The sequence below is a fragment of the Procambarus clarkii genome, chromosome 19 (genome assembly GCF_040958095.1).
Source record: "Procambarus clarkii isolate CNS0578487 chromosome 19, FALCON_Pclarkii_2.0, whole genome shotgun sequence".
Classification (NCBI taxonomy): Eukaryota; Metazoa; Arthropoda; class Malacostraca; order Decapoda; family Cambaridae; genus Procambarus; species Procambarus clarkii.
This window is the reverse complement of record NC_091168.1, coordinates 2,169,298-2,185,674: the sequence shown is the minus strand read 5'-3', so window position 1 is coordinate 2,185,674 and position 16,377 is coordinate 2,169,298. Positions and strand designations below refer to the sequence as shown.

The 16,377-nt window shown below is 49.1% G+C and overlaps 1 protein-coding gene across 1 annotated transcript; it reads right to left on the bottom strand.

Moving 5' to 3' along the window:
• Positions 1 to 10,044: 10,044 nt before the first annotated feature.
• LOC138366535 (uncharacterized) lies at positions 10,045 to 12,020 on the bottom strand. The gene is made up of 3 exons (XM_069327568.1): positions 11,953 to 12,020; positions 10,848 to 11,540; positions 10,045 to 10,702 (listed from the first exon to the last, which is right to left on the bottom strand). Exons 1-3 carry the CDS (start codon positions 12,018 to 12,020, stop codon positions 10,309 to 10,311), a joined length of 1,155 nt encoding a protein of 384 aa, XP_069183669.1. The 3' UTR covers positions 10,045 to 10,308.
• Positions 12,021 to 16,377: the final 4,357 nt, after the last annotated feature.

The following is a 16,377-nucleotide window of genomic DNA, read 5'->3' as shown; positions in this document are numbered from 1 at the left end:
AGGCTGAAGAACTTATTCACAAGTGGAGTGATGCAGCATACACCACCTCCCTCCCTGTAGAAGTAAGCAGGGAACAGCTCCTCTGACATAATGACAGAAGGATTAGGATAACAAGAGCACAATCTAGTGATGACGAGTATGGAGAACCAATCACAGCCCAGGAAGTAAAGGGCGCTATGAAAAAGGGTAAAAGTACAGCACCTGGTGAAGATGGCGTCATCTACGACATACTCAATGGTCTGTGTAAAGTGTCTGGGAATTTACTACTCCACCTGTTTAACAAATCATTCCTAAGTGGTGTGTTGCCCACACAATGGAAACATGTAATAATTATCCCCATACCGAAGCCCAATGACCCTGGAAATTACAGACCTATCAGTCATATGTCATGCACTTGCAAGATGCTTGAAAGGATCATTCTAAACCGACTGTTGCACAAAATAGGCAGGCCAGGGGAGGGGTCAATGGAATTGTTAGACGGAGCACAGCAAATTGTATAGTTAATTACCTGGCTAATGACACAGGTAATAACTCTGTATTTGTCGACATGAAAGGAGCTTTCGACAAAGCACAGGGGATTGCGATCCTGGACGAGCTTGCATGCATGGGTGTCAAGGAGAGACTCATGAAATGGATTGAAGACTACCTCACAGGGAGGAAAGCCAAGGTCTGCTTCAATGGAGCAATCTCAAGAACAATGAATATGGAACTCGGTACCCCCCCCCCCCCCAAGAAGGAGTCTTAAGCCCCACACTATTCAATGTACTTATAAACGCAATTGCAAATATTTATTTTCCGGAAGGAACACAACAAGTGGGATATGCAGATGATGTTCTAATACAAGCTCCCACCTTGGGAAAAATTAAACAGTCCATTGAATTGCTGGGAAGGAAATGTATTGAGCTCGGGTTCACTCTCTTCATAAACAAGACAAAAGCATACTCTCATCACAAGCGGGGAGAAAATGAAGTACAAATTAATGGTGTAACACTTAAATGGGCTGACCACTATCGGTACCTTGGCGTCACTGTCGGCTTTAACAAGGGGAAGAAAGATGAGCTCAACCAACTCATAGGTACATGCAAAAGTCGACTCAGGGCACTGAAAGCCATGACCTGGAATAGACATGGAGCCTCTATTGCCGTGCTTAAAATGATGTACACAGCCTATGTGCACTCCGTCATAGACTATGCCGCACCAGTCTTATGCACCTACTCCCAAAGCGATATGAAAAGGCTCGAAAGCATTCAGAATGAAGCCATGACAATCATTCTTGGAGTTCCAAGAACTGCCCAAACGTCCAATCTACGAGAGGAGTTGTCCCTCCCCAGTGTTAAAAGCAAAATTAAGGAGCTGAATGCTAAGCTTGCACTTAGGATAGCCAGAGATCCCCATTACAATGATATTGCTAAGAAAAAACTGAGCTCTGTGCTACTTTCAGGGGGAAACAGAAGAAACAAAAAATGGCATCACAGATCAGTTTGCTACCTCGAATAACTTCACCTGCTTGAGCAAGCCCGTGAGCTCCTGCCTGTAGAGAGGTTACCTCCCTGGGAGGATGACTCGTGCAAGATTATCATCAATGAAATGGCAACGAAAACATCCAACATAATACCACAAGAAATGAGGCACAAGTATCTCCATGAAATTTATAAGGAAGCCGGTGATGAACTAGATGAAATCTACACTGACGGGTCATCTAATCCTGTCAGTTCAAGTATGTTTGAACCCCCTGGGGGCAAAATTTAATTTAAGTGTTATACTCTTTTAACTATTGTGACGATAATCTCTTTCAAGAGAGATTGAGCCTGCTCTTCCCTACATATTTACATCTTTCAAGTACAAGATACTATATTGAAGATACGTCCACCAGTATCGCCAAACGTTTTGCCCAGGAAGCAAAGCGTACTAAGCACAACCCGACACACCGGCTATCGCCCGCCGTCAACCAGCAAACTGCTCATTCTCCGCCTGCCTGTTGCTGATTGGCTGGTGTCTCGCCGCACCTGCACTCACGCCACACCATGAGTCGACGTCTGGGTCGGCAGCACGCCGACTCCTCAGAATATCTCTGTGCTCCTTGGAGTTGACATCTCTCTATTAGTAGACTAAGCTCTGGCTGTCGTGTACTAAGGGAGGTGGCAGCTTGAAGCCAGTATTCCCAGCACCTCACTTATTTTGATTTATTTTAACTTGCACTTATTTGTCTTAGAGTAACTTTTCATTGCCAGTAATTATTCATGTTGTTTTGTTTGTTGACTTTTTTAATTTTACGAGATTATCTTTATTCATATCTTGTTTTCTAGAGTAATTAAAATTATTGTTTATACTTTGTTTTGTGTCTTCCCATTACCTTACCACAGACAAAAGGACAAACTTCTCTTTTTTTTTTTTGTTATGTGACGAGGCCCTGCCCCCAGCTTTTGAAACAGCCGAACACCAACGCTTTACCGTCACACTATAATAACTTAAAGTTCTCAATTTTGTTGTTAGGTAAATATATTGGCTAATATATTTAACTGAGAAACCTGACCATGGGCCAGGCAAAGACCACACAACCTGACGACAGGTAAAAGTTCAGAGACTTACTCAAGAATCCTTAGTCTAATGAAGGAAAATACTGCCCAGTTAAAAAAAAAAAAACACCTATACCTTTCTTCCCTCAGTGCTCAACATTTATTTATATATATACCATAATTATAAGAGAATAAAAACGGCTTGAGTAATCACACTAACATGACTGCAATAATGAGAAAATCCGTCTGAGCAGTGATGAGGATCTGAACTTGTGCACTGTGTGTTCCCAGACACACGCATTTCCTAAATGTTTTCTCAAAAACACCAGGAAAGGCGAATTTGACTGAATTTGACTAATTTTCTAACTTGGTTACGTAAAGACAAGGCTTCCCTTGACTAGTGTTTAAACAATCAAAATGTTCGAGTAAACTGTGATCAAATGTTTCCAGTGCAAGTTAATGGGATTAGCTCGAGTTCTGTGTCCCACCTTTTATCCCTGAATTTACCAGCACACAGATTTGAAAGAATTTTACGGTCTAAGTGCATACACTGAAATGTTAAGGGAATTTAGCCATGACCTTGCTTGGAGTAGAACTTAGTTCACTGGCGGTATACCACCTTAATGCATCCCATTTGTTCTGTATCTATTTTTATTTCCGCCGTTCATTCGAGCAGCTATGAACGTTGGGTTGGGTGGTGCAGCTATGTAGCACAGTTCACCCACTTTTTAGCTTTTTCTCTGGCTAAAGGAGAAAAATTAGTGAAACTACTCAGACATAAGGTTCTCTGTATGAAACTTTTCTGAGGAAGCCTCTTTTGTCCCTGTTCCATCTTTTCTGTTCCAACTTCTATTGATTGCTGAGAGAACTGTCAGCATGAAGGGTCCAAGACTTTCCAACACTTTCTACACAACTTGGCGACCGCGCATGGTAATCTAGACGATGTATTCTTCCAAAGATGTCTGCTACCTGTGATTCAAACGGTCAGTTCTGCGAGCTGTTGTGTCTGACAGTCTGGCGCCCCCCCCCCCACGCCAATTTCCCCACAAGTATTTCTCTTGTGGGACAAGTGTCATTGTGTCAAGTGCCACTTGTGGGACAAGTAGCGGGGTCGCAACTTAACCAACAGGAAAGTAATCATCAAAAGTAGACACTAAACCAGAGAGGCTATGTAGCACCGTCAAATGAGAGGGATATTCAAAAGACACTAAATATCACAAAGTATGCCAATACGAGAACAAAAGTGCTTAAAGCAAACAACATCAAAGGTATCCGATTCACCAAGGATTCTATCAAGGGACAGGTGATTACGAGGGACAGCAGGAAGCAAGTAAGTAAGTAATTATCAAAAGAAGGCACCAAACCGGGAAGGCTATGTAGCACCATCAAATACGCAAAATAATCAGAGGGCGCTAAATATCACCAAGGATGCCAATACGAGAACAAAAACGCATAAGGCGAACGATATCAAAAGTATCCGAGTCACCAAGAATTCTATCGAGGGACAGGTGGCCGCGAGGGGCGGTCGGAAAGCAAGACACACGCTCGTTCTGGAAGTCAGGACATTCAAGAAGGACATGCACGACCGTAAGAGGGACAATGCAACTAGGACAATAAGGAGCAGGGCGGCGCTCCATCAAGTGACCATGGGTGAAGCGAGTATGGCCAATACGCAACCTCGCCAGAGCTGTTTCCCACCGCCGGTTACGGTGGAAGGAGGACGGCCACGAGGAAACACAACATTTAAGAGTACGTAGCTTGTTACCAGTAACAGACAACCAAGAAGCCTGCCAACGGGTAAGAACTGAGGAATGGATAACTGGGTAAAAGTCGGAATACGGAATGCCTTTACGAGAGATGGGACAAGAGCGGACAGCTTCCTTAGCGGCAGCATCCGCACGCTCATTTAAAGACACACCAATATGGCTGGGAACCCAACAAAACTCAACCGACTTAAATTTACTGTGAACGAGAAACAGCCAATGCTGGATCTCGACAACTACTGGATGAACCGGATTAAAGGACCCGAGAGCCATGAGGGCACTACGAGAGTCAACAACAACCACAAAGGAGGACTGACAACGAGAAAGCAGGAGACGAAGAGCATAGAGAATAGCATAAAGTTCTGCTGTAAAGATGCTAGTCTCCGGAGGCAAGCGACACATATAAGTGCGATCAGGAAAAACAACAGAGTAGCCAACACCGTCCGCTGACTTAGACCCATCGGTGAAGACAGAAACGGAGCGGGAGTGAGAAGAAAAGTGCTCGAGGAAAAGGCGTTTTAGAACCGCAGGAGGGGTAAAAGCTTTAGTGATACGGGTCAAGGAAGTACAAAACCGCGGAAGAGGGACCCTCCACGGGGGCAAAGAAGGAACAACACGAGGAGAAACATCAGAAATATGAACGGAGAGAGAATCCTGTAGGCGAGATAACCGGACAGAAAGAGGGAGGTGGTGAAGAGGAACAGGAACCGCAGGAGGGGTAAAAGTTAAAGCACGACAGAGGCGAGAGGAAGGATGTTGCAAGGACCGCGCAAGATAGCGAAGACAGTAGCGATCACGGCGGTCCTGGAGAGACAGGAAGCCAGTGTCAACATACAAGCTAAGGATGGGAGTCGAACGAAAGGCACCAGAACTGAGGCGCAACCCAGTATGGTGCAAAGCATCAAGACGGCGAAGAGTAGAAGGAGAAGCAGACGAGTAAGCAGGGCAACCATAATCGAGCTTAGACAGGACGAGAGAGGAATGTAAAGCAAGGAGAGTGCGCCTATCTGCCCCCCAAGAAGTATGGGACAAGACCCGAAGGAGGGTAAGGGCCTTAGAGCACTCAACACGGAGGTAAGAGATATGGGGAGACCAAGACAAACGAGTGTCAAGGAATAACCCCAAAAGCTTCGCGGAATCTTTGTATTCAAGGGGATGACCATAAAGCGACAAAGAGGGACGAAGAACAACCCGTTTCCGCGTAAAAGTCATGGCACAAGTCTTAGAAGTAGAGAACTTGAAGCCATGACCTGTGGCCCAAGACGACACGGCATCAATTGCAAGTTGAAGCCGGCGTTGAAGGAGAGGCGAATCATCACCCTGACAACAAAGGGTAAGATCATCGACATAGAGAGCGGAGAAGACACCAGAAGGAAGAGAGGAAAGAAGACCATTGAGGGCAACAAGAAAAAGAGTAGTGCTCAGAACACTACCCTGGGGCACACCTTCGTATTGCTGAAAAGAGGGAGAGAGAGGATATGATAACGCCAAGTGGTGTCGTAAGCCTTTTCCAGGTCAAAAAGGACGGCAACAACGGAGGTCTTCGCAGCAAAAGCAGTACGAATATAGACCTCCAAGTTCACCAGGACATCTGTCGTGCTGCGGCACTTGCGGAAACCAAATTGAGAAGGGGAGAGGAGGTGACGGTGTTCCAGGAACCACATCAGACGAACGTTAACCATACGTTCAAAGAGTTTGCAGACACAACTTGTGAGAGCAATAGGGCGAAAGTCATTAGGGGAAGTACCCAGAGACCCCGGTTTGCGAACAGGGAGGACAACGGCATCGAGCCAGTCCTCAGGGACTGACGACGACTCCCAGATCCGATTATACAGACTCAGTAAATACTGAGACGTGCCCGGAGGGAGATGGCGAAGCATCTCATAATGAATACCATCGGAGCCCGCCGCCGTAGAACCGCAGAGGGCCAGGGCAGAACGAAGTTCAGAGAGAGAGAAGGGATCGTTATAGGGAAGCTGAAGATGAGTGCAGAAATCTAAAGGACGAGACTCAAGGACAGGTTTACGAAGAAGGAAAGATTGGGGAAGATGAAGACCAGAGCTAACAGAAGAAAAATGGGAACCCAGTTCGGAAGCGACCTGCAACGGGTCCGCCACAAGAGTATCATGGAGGTGAAGGACCGGTGAAACATCGGGAACGAACTTACCCGCTATCTTGCGGATACGCTTCCAGATCTGGGCCAGAGGGGTCTCTGACGTAATTGATGAGACATAAGATGCCCAACATTCACGTTTAGCCGTACGGATGGCCCTACGGGCCACCGCACTCGCTTTCCGAAAGAAAAGAAAAGAATCGGTCGTCTGCCTACGGCGGTGCCTCTTCCAGGCTGCACGCTTACAGCGGACAGCCCGAGCACAGTCCGCATTCCACCAGGGAACGCACTTCCGTGGACCCCGAGAGGAAGAGCGAGGAATAGAGCGGAGGGCAGCGTTGAAGACAGTGTCATGAAAAACGAGGAGAGCGCGAGAGAGAGGCAGAAGGGAGAGGTCAGGGAGAGCAGCACTGAGGGTAAATAGGGTCCAGTCTGCCTTAGCAAACTGCCACCTAGGGAAAGAGAGGGAAGGGCGAAAAGAGAAAAAGGAAACAAGGATGGGGAAATGATCACTTCCATGGAGGTCATCAAGAACCTGCCACGTGAAATCTAAGTAAAGAGAAGAGCAGAGAGAAAGATCAAGACAAGAAAGGGTGCGAGTCCGAGAGTCCAAATGAGTGGGCTCACCAGAATTCAGAAGAGACAGGGAAGAAGAGAGGAGAAACGGCTCAAGGAGGCGACCCCGGGTATTCGTCAGAACGTCACCCCAAAGAGAATGACGACAATTGAAGTCACCCAGCAGGAGCACAGGCTCCGGCAAGGAGTCCAGGAGGTGTTTCAAATCAGGAAGAGAGAGCGGGACACTCGGGGGGAGATAAATGGAACAAACTGTGTACCATTTCCCCACAAAGATACGAGCAGCAGAACAATGGAGAGGCGAAGGAAAAAGTAAAGGAACAAAGGGAACATCAGCCCGAATCAAAAGAGCAGAAGAATTAGAAGCCCCAGCAATGGCTGGGGGGGGGAGAGAAAGGAATAGCCACGAAAACGACCAGGACGAGCACCAAGCATGGGCTCCTGGAGACAGACACAAAGGGGCGAAAACCGCGAAATCAGAAGTTGGAGTTCGAGGAAATTGGCGTAATAACCTCGAACGTTCCATTGAAGAATGGACAACGACGAGAAGAGAAAGGACAAAAACAGAGAACAAGGAAGAAACAAAGGCGAAAGACCAACAGAGCACGTTAAAGAATATCAGGGTCGGGATCAGGGTCAGCAAAGTCAGGGTTAGGGGGCATGGGTAAACTGAGCAAAGACGGAGGGAAGGAAACGGGAGAACAGAGCAGAGGTGGGCGGGCAGGGTCTGGAGGAGGAGGAGGAAGAGGAGGAGGCAACGGAGAGGAGCCGTCAAGGACAGCAGCAGGAGGAGGGGGAGTAGAAAGAGGGGAGCGCACCCCAGCAAGAGCAGCAACCGAAAGGGAAGCAGGGGCCAAAGAAACCTCCATAGCAGGAACAGGGGGCGCAAGCACTGAAACGGGAGGGGAAGGAGCAACAGAGCCAGAAGGAGGAGCTGAGGAAGAAAGCGAAGCCTTCTTACCCGCCGGGGAAGAGGAAGGAGAGGAGCCAGGCTTACGCTTCTGACTTAAAGAGACCGGTGTCCCAGCAACTACGTACCGGGCAACGGATTCCAGTGTCTCAACAGGAGAAGCCGAACGAGAGCACACACGACGGCCGTTAGGAGAGCGATGGACATCCGCCCGCACCGACAGGCGGTGGGGAGAGCCAATAGATGGAGGAAGAGGATGGGAAGGAGGATCGGAGGGGGACGAGGAAGAAGACACAGAAGACACGACAGACCGGGTAGAAGGAAGGGGAACCCCAGACAGAGGACCAGGAGGAGGATTCTTCGGGAGAGAACCCAAAGGAACAGAGGAGGGGGCAGTGGGCGCATCAGGGTCAAGGCCCGGAAACGGTTGTGAGTCTGAGGAAGGCGGGAAGGACGAGGAGAGGAAGAGCGCAACACGCGAGCATAAGAGATATTAGCATAAGGCGGGAGCCGGCGAACCTGGCGCCTCGCCTCAGGAAAAGATAAACGCTCCCGGTGCTTCAGGTTGAGGACGGCTGCCTCAAGCTTGTAATGGACACACGCACGGGAGAAGGTAGGATGGACCTCACCGCAGTTGAGGCAACGAGCCTGGGGAGAAGTGCACTCCGACTTAGAGTGACCTTCGCCACCACACAAAGGACAGAGAGAGACAGTCCCGGAGCAGCGGAGGGCACCATGCCCAAACCTCCAGCACTTGTTACAAAGTCGAGGAGAAGGAATATACTCCTGGACAGAGCACCTAGCACCAGCAAGAATGACAGAGGATGGAAGGGTCCTACCATCAAAGGTGATCTTCACAACACGAAGGGGTTGACGGCGACTACCACGAGTAAACGAGTAAACGTGTCCACCTGGAGAATAGAATGGCCCTGGGCAGCGAGGATATGGCGAATATCGTCGTGGCAGTCGCGCAGGTCCCGAACACCGGTTGCAACATGGGGCGGGAGCAAAATAGTGCCAACACTGGCATTCAATTGAGCGTTCTTCAAGACCCGAACGGGGGTCTCGCCAAGGCAGGATAAGGCAGCCAAGCCGGAAGCAGCATCCTGAGAAGGAGCAGCAACGACACGTGTACCGAGACGAGTGGGGTTGAAAGTAATGGAGGCATCCACGGAATCAATGAGATGTCGATGAAGGGAGAAATCGTCAGGAGGCGCAGAATCAAGAGGGAGGAGATCAAAATATTTGGCCCACGAAGCGGGACCAAACAAGGCTTGATAGGTAGCAGAACTGGAAGGAATCGAGCGAGGGCGGCCGTGACGAGAACGGCGGTGAGAACCCCCAGAGAGAGAGGGGTTAAAAGGCGCAGTAGTTACAACTAGAGAAGGAGCCGCGCCAGGGGACGAGGTAGTCACCACTGGGGGCTTGGGGCTCGACCCAACCACAGAGGAGGGAGGGGAGCCAGGGGAAGGAGTCAGAGAGGCCAAAGGAGGAGCAAGGTCGGGGCCCAATGCAGCGGAGGCTACAGAGCCCGGTCTTCCAATACGGACCGACTCGGGGGCTTGGTCGCCCACCCCACGAGCCTGAAAAGGTAAGCCAGAAGCAGCCGAAACAGGGGTTATCATCTTGACGAAATTAAGAATTCACTCACGAATGAGCCCCCACACCCACCATGGAGCCACAATTAGAGGCAGGACACCCAACAAGAAGCTATCGCCGATCTTGTCGGGGCCTCCTAGGGGTGCGTCGTGAGTATACGCCCCACAAACGCCACCTTAAGAAACCGACAGTCCGTCGAGAGCGGGTTCAGTGACGAAGTGGGGATTGACAATAAAAGGGTCCCCTCGCTCTCGACGTCGGGTACTGCAGTTCTACGGGTGCATGAGTATGCCTCCTCAAGCACCCGGGCGTCAAAATAGAAGAAGTCCATGGAAGAACCAGAACGAGCAAAAGGTCGGCAGGAAACGGCAAGCAGATAGGAGAAGAGGGGGGAGAAAAACGAAACAGAAGGAAAAGGAAAAGGTGCCCAGCAGAATTGGAGAGGACGGCAGCAGGAGCACAAGGCTAGAAAAGGACAGAGGACTGTCCTAAGGAGCATCACACTCCAGCAGCCGCCCACGAAGCCCCCACACGGCGACAACGAGCTGAGCGGGGAGGGGGACTTTCTAAGCAAGTGAAAGGGTAAATTGTTACCCTTATATATACACGTAGACTTCAGAAGTCCGAGTAAAAGTTGATACTTGCCAAATTTGGTACTCCAAGTAGTAATTAGTTACATTCATAGAGATACTTTTGGTAGGTTCTGGGTCCGAGGCTCCTGCAAAAACACCGACAGTTCAGGATCAATGTCCACCACATTGCCACAGTCGGCTACAAGGCCGAATTCATTAGGTATAAATAAATTTCCTGCGATTTCTTCACTGGGCAACATTAAAGACGTGATCGCTCTTGCTCAATCAGTTCACCATACAAGGCGAGGAACCGAGATAGAAATTGTAGATTTTTCTTCTTCTCATCCAGGGTACTGGAGCTCTCCCTCATCACCAACGACACCGTCATTGACCCATACAACATACCGTACTCCATCTTTTTTCTGTACTCCTGATGGAGCTCTTTTAGGGTGAAGGGCATCCCCCTACCCCCAGCTTCCATCACACTTCTAAAGGAGTCATAGTAGTAGGAGAGGAAGTCCCGCCAGTTCGCCTTCCTGTCTTTGCCGTGGAGGCTGGTGTAGAGAAGGTAGTGTAAGTCTGTGGCCGGGGAAGCCAGACGGTTCAGCTGGAGGTCAAGGAGCATTACATCAACCGGTTTACCTTCACTGTACCTGGAATTATGAGGTAAAACAGTGGCACACGAACTATTTTGTATATCATTAAAAAAAAAAAAATACCTATTTGAGCGAATTAAATTTTCAAAATTGACAGGCAAAATACATCTAAAAAGTGTAGGATGAACAAACTTCTGCCTACCTGAATTGTACGTTGTTCACCCAGCAGTCGCCATGACAAATCACATAAAACTTGGGATTTCTGACCAGAAAGTGTTTGACAAGATCAAGAGAGTTGTTCTGATGCTTGGCCAACCACCGCCTCGCCACCTCGTAGCCCTTCATGTTGGTCAACAAGGCCTCGGCACCCGCTAAACTTCCCGAGCATGTCTTGTTATGCATTTTCTTCGCATTTTCCGATAAACTGGTCCAGTCTACAGCAATGTGCGGGAATGTTTGAGCCAGGTCTTGCAAGGGCGTTTTTGCCTTCAGCAGGAGAGAGGCTGCATGGAGTTGGGCCAGCTCCTTCAGGACCAGGTTTGTATGGTCTACATCGAGGCCCACTTTGCAGTCGAATACTTTAAAGCCCAAAGGTCGGAGGTCTTCCAAGAAGATCAGCTCTTTATCCTCTTCTAAAGATGTGTATAACCACCTTGGCATTCTCAAGTTACTGTGCCCCAAGGAATTCAGCGAGTCGAGTTGCGGAAGGATTTCCTTGAAAAATTCATTTTCTTTCTTCATCATGGATAAATAAAAATCAGCCAAGTGGTCCTCTGATCTATGTGGGCTTATTTTTACCACATAAGACACTACGTTATGCTTCCCCATCAGGGAGAATTTTACTTCAACACTGGTAACTGTTGAAGAAAAGTGGTCGCCCTTGCCAGCAAGGTCTCTGATGTTGTTATGTATGTCACTAAGTGTGACCTATGTAACCTGGGGTTACTTTGTATTCCTTAAGATGTGTTGAGGACTTGAGGATTCAGTGAGTTAATAAATGGGAATTAACTTTATAAGGGGTGCACATTTATTGATGAGTGAGAGAGCTGTTAATGGAGAACAGTGTTGAGCTTGTTGAGATACGTTTCCCTGCCTGGTGTTGACGTGGCGCTTTTACAATGAGCGGCCATCTTCCTGCTGTCGAGAGGGTAAACTCCGTGGGGTTGGAGTTTACCTGCCGTGCAGGGTATCCTCTCGTTGAGCAGGTCATGTGTGACGTGCTACATGTCCCGATCGAGGAGGTCTACGGGGTTGAGCTGGTGACTGCTCGCCGGGTGATCATCAAGTTTGTGGGTGAGGAGGCGTACCGTGGATTTCTCCGGCGGTACGAGGGCCGTACCTTGAAGTTGTTGGATGGCACTGGTTCTATGGCCATATCTGATCGGAGTGGTGCCGTGACGTATGTGAGCGTCCATAGGGCCCCCATGGAATTCCTTGAGTCCCTTCTCCGGCGTTTCTTCCAGAGATTTGGCTCCGTCGTCAGTGTGAGGATGCACAAGCTGTCTTCTGGAAAATATGCGGGGTTGAAGACGAACATTCGTACCCTCAGGATACGCCTGAGGTCGGACATTCCATCCTCTGTCCGACTTTTAGGGTACTACGTGCGGGTGTATTATGCCTGGCAGCCCCGTACTTGTTTCCGGTGTGGCATGTTAGGGCATCAGGCTGCCGGATGCGCTGCGGATCCGGTTGCTCCAGTCAACTTGTTCCGGGAAGAGGATTTCCCACTGCTCCCTCTGGAGGAGGTCTCCGGGGATGAAGTGGTGAGCGTTCAGTTAGCGATGCGGCTCCCCATACATCGCCGGACGTTCCTCCGGTTGTTACAGACTCTCCTCCGGGTCTTGCAGTGCCATCGGATGGTCTACATGCTCCTGTCACTGTCTCCGCTGCCCTTGAAGGCCTTCCTGGTGATCATTGTGACGCGCCGCCGTCTTCTCCCTCGTCTTTGGCTGCTGCGCCTGGCCCTGTGTTCTCGCCTCGGGTCCCGGATGTGCTGGGTGCTGGGGTGGCTGCGGAGCCTCCTGCTGTGTGTGGGCCGGTTCCCCCTGTGGTAGAGGCTGCTGCCGTTCTGCGTCGGGCGTCGGTTCGTCCAGCTGGAGGGACCCGTGTTTCTGGGTCCGCTTCCGGCTCTGACATCTCCGGCCGGAGCCCAAGCGTTCCAGGCGTTCGTCGTCTGCCTGGGCCGATGTTGGGGAATTCAGTGATTGTGGGTCCTTGGGAGTTGACGGTGTGGAACCGGGTGTGTCGCTGTCTCCACGGTTGGTGGTGGCTGAGGTTCATGTGCCTGCTGATGCTGGTGCCCGGGTCTCGGAGGTGCCTTCCGTTCCTTCTCCGCCTGGGGACTCTCCGCTGTGGGAGGTGGTGGCTCCTGCTCCCAAGGATGGTGTGGTTGCTGGTGCTGAGCGTGGCCTGGTTGTGACATTAAGGAAGGATGCGCGCCGCTCTGGTTCCTTGCAGTCGTCTGGTGGTGTGCCTGTGGCCGCTGGTGCCCCGGTGGTGGTGTCCTATGCCCGGCCCCCTCCTGTAAGGGTGTGTGTTGGGGACCTGGGGGACGTGTTGCCGGCGTCGGTGATGCCACCGAGTCACTGGTCGGCGATTGCTGAGTTACTGCTGAATGACGAACCGGGGGAATTTCATGGTGGGGGTGTTCCCATGATGTGGGGGATTGTGGCAGTTACTCGCGTCAGAAGTGATACCATTTGGGTCCCCTGCTTGCGGGTGTTTGTAGCTAGGGTTCCGGATGACATGGCGTCCCCGGTGGGTGAACGAGACCCTTGGGGGTGGTTACGTTGGGAGGCGTTCAATGTGCGATTCCCACGGGTCTTGTTCCCGGGCAAGTATGTCCGCTGATTCCCTGTTTTTCATTTTTTTTTTTTACCCTATATGTTGTGTTGTGTGCCCTCTGGCGTTTTGCTTGCCCTACTGTGCATAATATTTGTCTTCTGTGCCCGTGCCTCTCCCTTTGTGGAGGGGCCGGTGTTTTGCAGTGTGTGTATTCTCTTCGTGTATTACTATGTATTACCATGTTGTATTGTGTTTTCTTTTTAATTTTCCTTTTTGTTTATATATATGATTTGTTTGTGTGTGCATTGTCTTGTGTTATGTTTCATTTTATAAATTATGTTGTGTTTTGTTGTCGGTCCTTCAGGCCGGTGTTCGTTTGTTTTGTTTTATATTGTTCCTAAGTTTTGTTTATTTGCTTGTTTGTTATTATTGTTTTTTAATTTGTCTTGATGTATGCTGTATTTCTCATGCGTTCCTCCATTTTTGCTAATTATTGTCCTGTGCTGTCGGTCCTTCTGGCGGGTAGCTTCTGTATTTTGTTTTTGTTTTCTCTGATATTTTATTGTATTTATTGTCTTTACCTTGCATGCTTGCATGTAAAAATAAAAAAAAAATAAAAAAACTTGTGTTAAGAGAGACAAGTGTTAATGATTAATGTAGAGTACCATCATGTTGTTGTCTAAGAGAGACATGTGTTTGTGATTAATGTAGTACTTTGTTGCTGACTGCTGTGATCAGTCAATTAACGTAATTAATCACAATCAATTTTGTAATTGATTAAGGCAATTTCTTTTGTTTATCGTCTAGTGACGAGTAAAGTAATTTAGGGATTACTGGAGCTGTGTCACAGAATCCCACCTTGCCTGGCTTTGTTTACTGTTTACAGTGCAACTTCTTGCAGGGAGTTGCAAATAGTATTCACATTAGGTTGTGATAGGGGGGTCACTGTTGGACTACCCGCCTAGTTACAGTCTCTCCTGTAAGGTTGGAGGACCCGTAAGATTGTGATTATAGTATCTGTTCACCGTGACAATATTGATTGCAAGCTTGTGTCATCAGTGGGCATCCATCATTGTTCAGTTAGTTCATGTAATCAGCCCGCAGTGCGAGGGGCTGTTGAATAGCTGTGTTGCAATTGCCACTTGATAGACAATAACGTAACGAATTACTCTCTGTGGTGTAACTTAGTCTGTGAATTTTTTTTTTATTAGCAATATTGCGTCGTCAGTGGGCACACCTGTGTTCAGGTTAGTTCAGTGTGCAGCCGCACATCATGGGTTGCTCTTTAGCTGTTTGTTATAGTGCCACTGGATGGACATTAACGTAATGTAAACTCGATGTTGTAGTAGTTTAGTCTCTTGTTATTAATAAATTGTTTATTTTATAGAAAACGATCTTTGATGCCAACCCTTCAACCATTCTTTTCCACCCATGTTCTGCTTTATAAGATTGAATGTTGATGTGATCTTTTGATACGACGGCTGTTCTTGGGAATTCGAATTCCAGTTCATAGCACCACATCAAATATAAATATTTGATTGTGAGAACCCGTCGGTTACCCTTTATTAGTTTCAACGTCCTGTTTAACTAGGAGGAACCAGCGGCCTATGTGGACAGGTCTTCACCCTAGTGGTGGAAGCCTGGCGGTTTGCTCCCGCTTTTCCTTTTTCTATTGGACTCATGCTTATCTGCCGTGTGCAGCCTTGAAACTTGAGGTCCACTTCCTAAGGGAGGTAGGCGTAGAAAAAATATCACACTGCTCTACTGGTGTTCCAGTGTTGTTCCTGGACAATGTATTGTGGCCCGGTGGATTAGCTCCTGCTCTACTGGTGCTCCAGTGTTATTCCTGGACAATGTATTATGGGCGGTGGACTAGCTCCTGCTCTATTGGTGCTCCAGTGTTCCAGGACAATGTATTGTGGGCCAGTGGACTAGCCCCTGCTCTACTGGTGCTCCAGTGTTGTTCCTGGACAATGTATTGTGAGCCGGTGGACTAGCTCCTGCTCTACTGGTGCTCCAGTCTTGTTCCAGGACAATGTATTGTGGGCCAGTGGACTAGCCCTGCTCTACTGGTGCTCCAGTGTTGTTCCTGGACAATGTATTGTGGGTCGGTGGACTAGCTCCTGCTCTACTGGTGCTCCAATGTTGTTCCTGGACAATGTATTGTGGGTCGGTGGACTAGCTCCTGCTCTACTGGTGCTCCAGTGTTGTTCCTGGACAATGTATTGTGGCTCGGTGGACTAGCTCCTGCTCTACTGGTGCTCCAGTGTTGTTCCTGGACAATGTATTGTGGCCCCGGTGGACTAGCCCTGCTCTACTGGTGCTCCAGTGTTGTTCCTGGACAATGTATTGTGAGCCGGTGGACTAGCCCCTGCTCTACTGGTGCTCCAATGTTGTTCCTGGACAATGTATTGTGGCCCCGGTGGACTAGCCCTGCTCTACTGGTGCTCCAGTGTTGTTCCTGGACAATGTATTGTGGGTCGGTGGACTAGCCCCTGCTCTACTGGTGCTCCAGTGTTGTTCCTGGACAATGTATTGTGGCCCGGTGGACTAGCTCCTGCTCCACTGGTGCTCCAGTGTTGTTCCTGGACAATGTATTGTGGGTCGGTGGACTAGCTCCTGCTCTACTGGTGCTCCATTGTTGTTCCTGGACAATGTATTGTGGGCCGGTGGACTAGCTCCTGCTCTACTGGTGCTCCAGTGTTGTTCCTGGACAATGTATTGTGGCCCCGGTGGACTAGCTCCTGCTCTACTGGTGCTTCAGTGTTGTTCCTGGACAATGTATTTTGAGCCGGTGGACTAGCTCCTGCTCTACTGGTGCTCCAGTGTTGTTCCTGGACAATGTATTGTGGCCCCGGTGGACTAGCTCCTGCTCTACTGGTGCTCCAGTGTTGTTCCTGGACAATGTATTGTGGGCCGGTGGACTAGCTCCTGCTCTACTGGTGCTC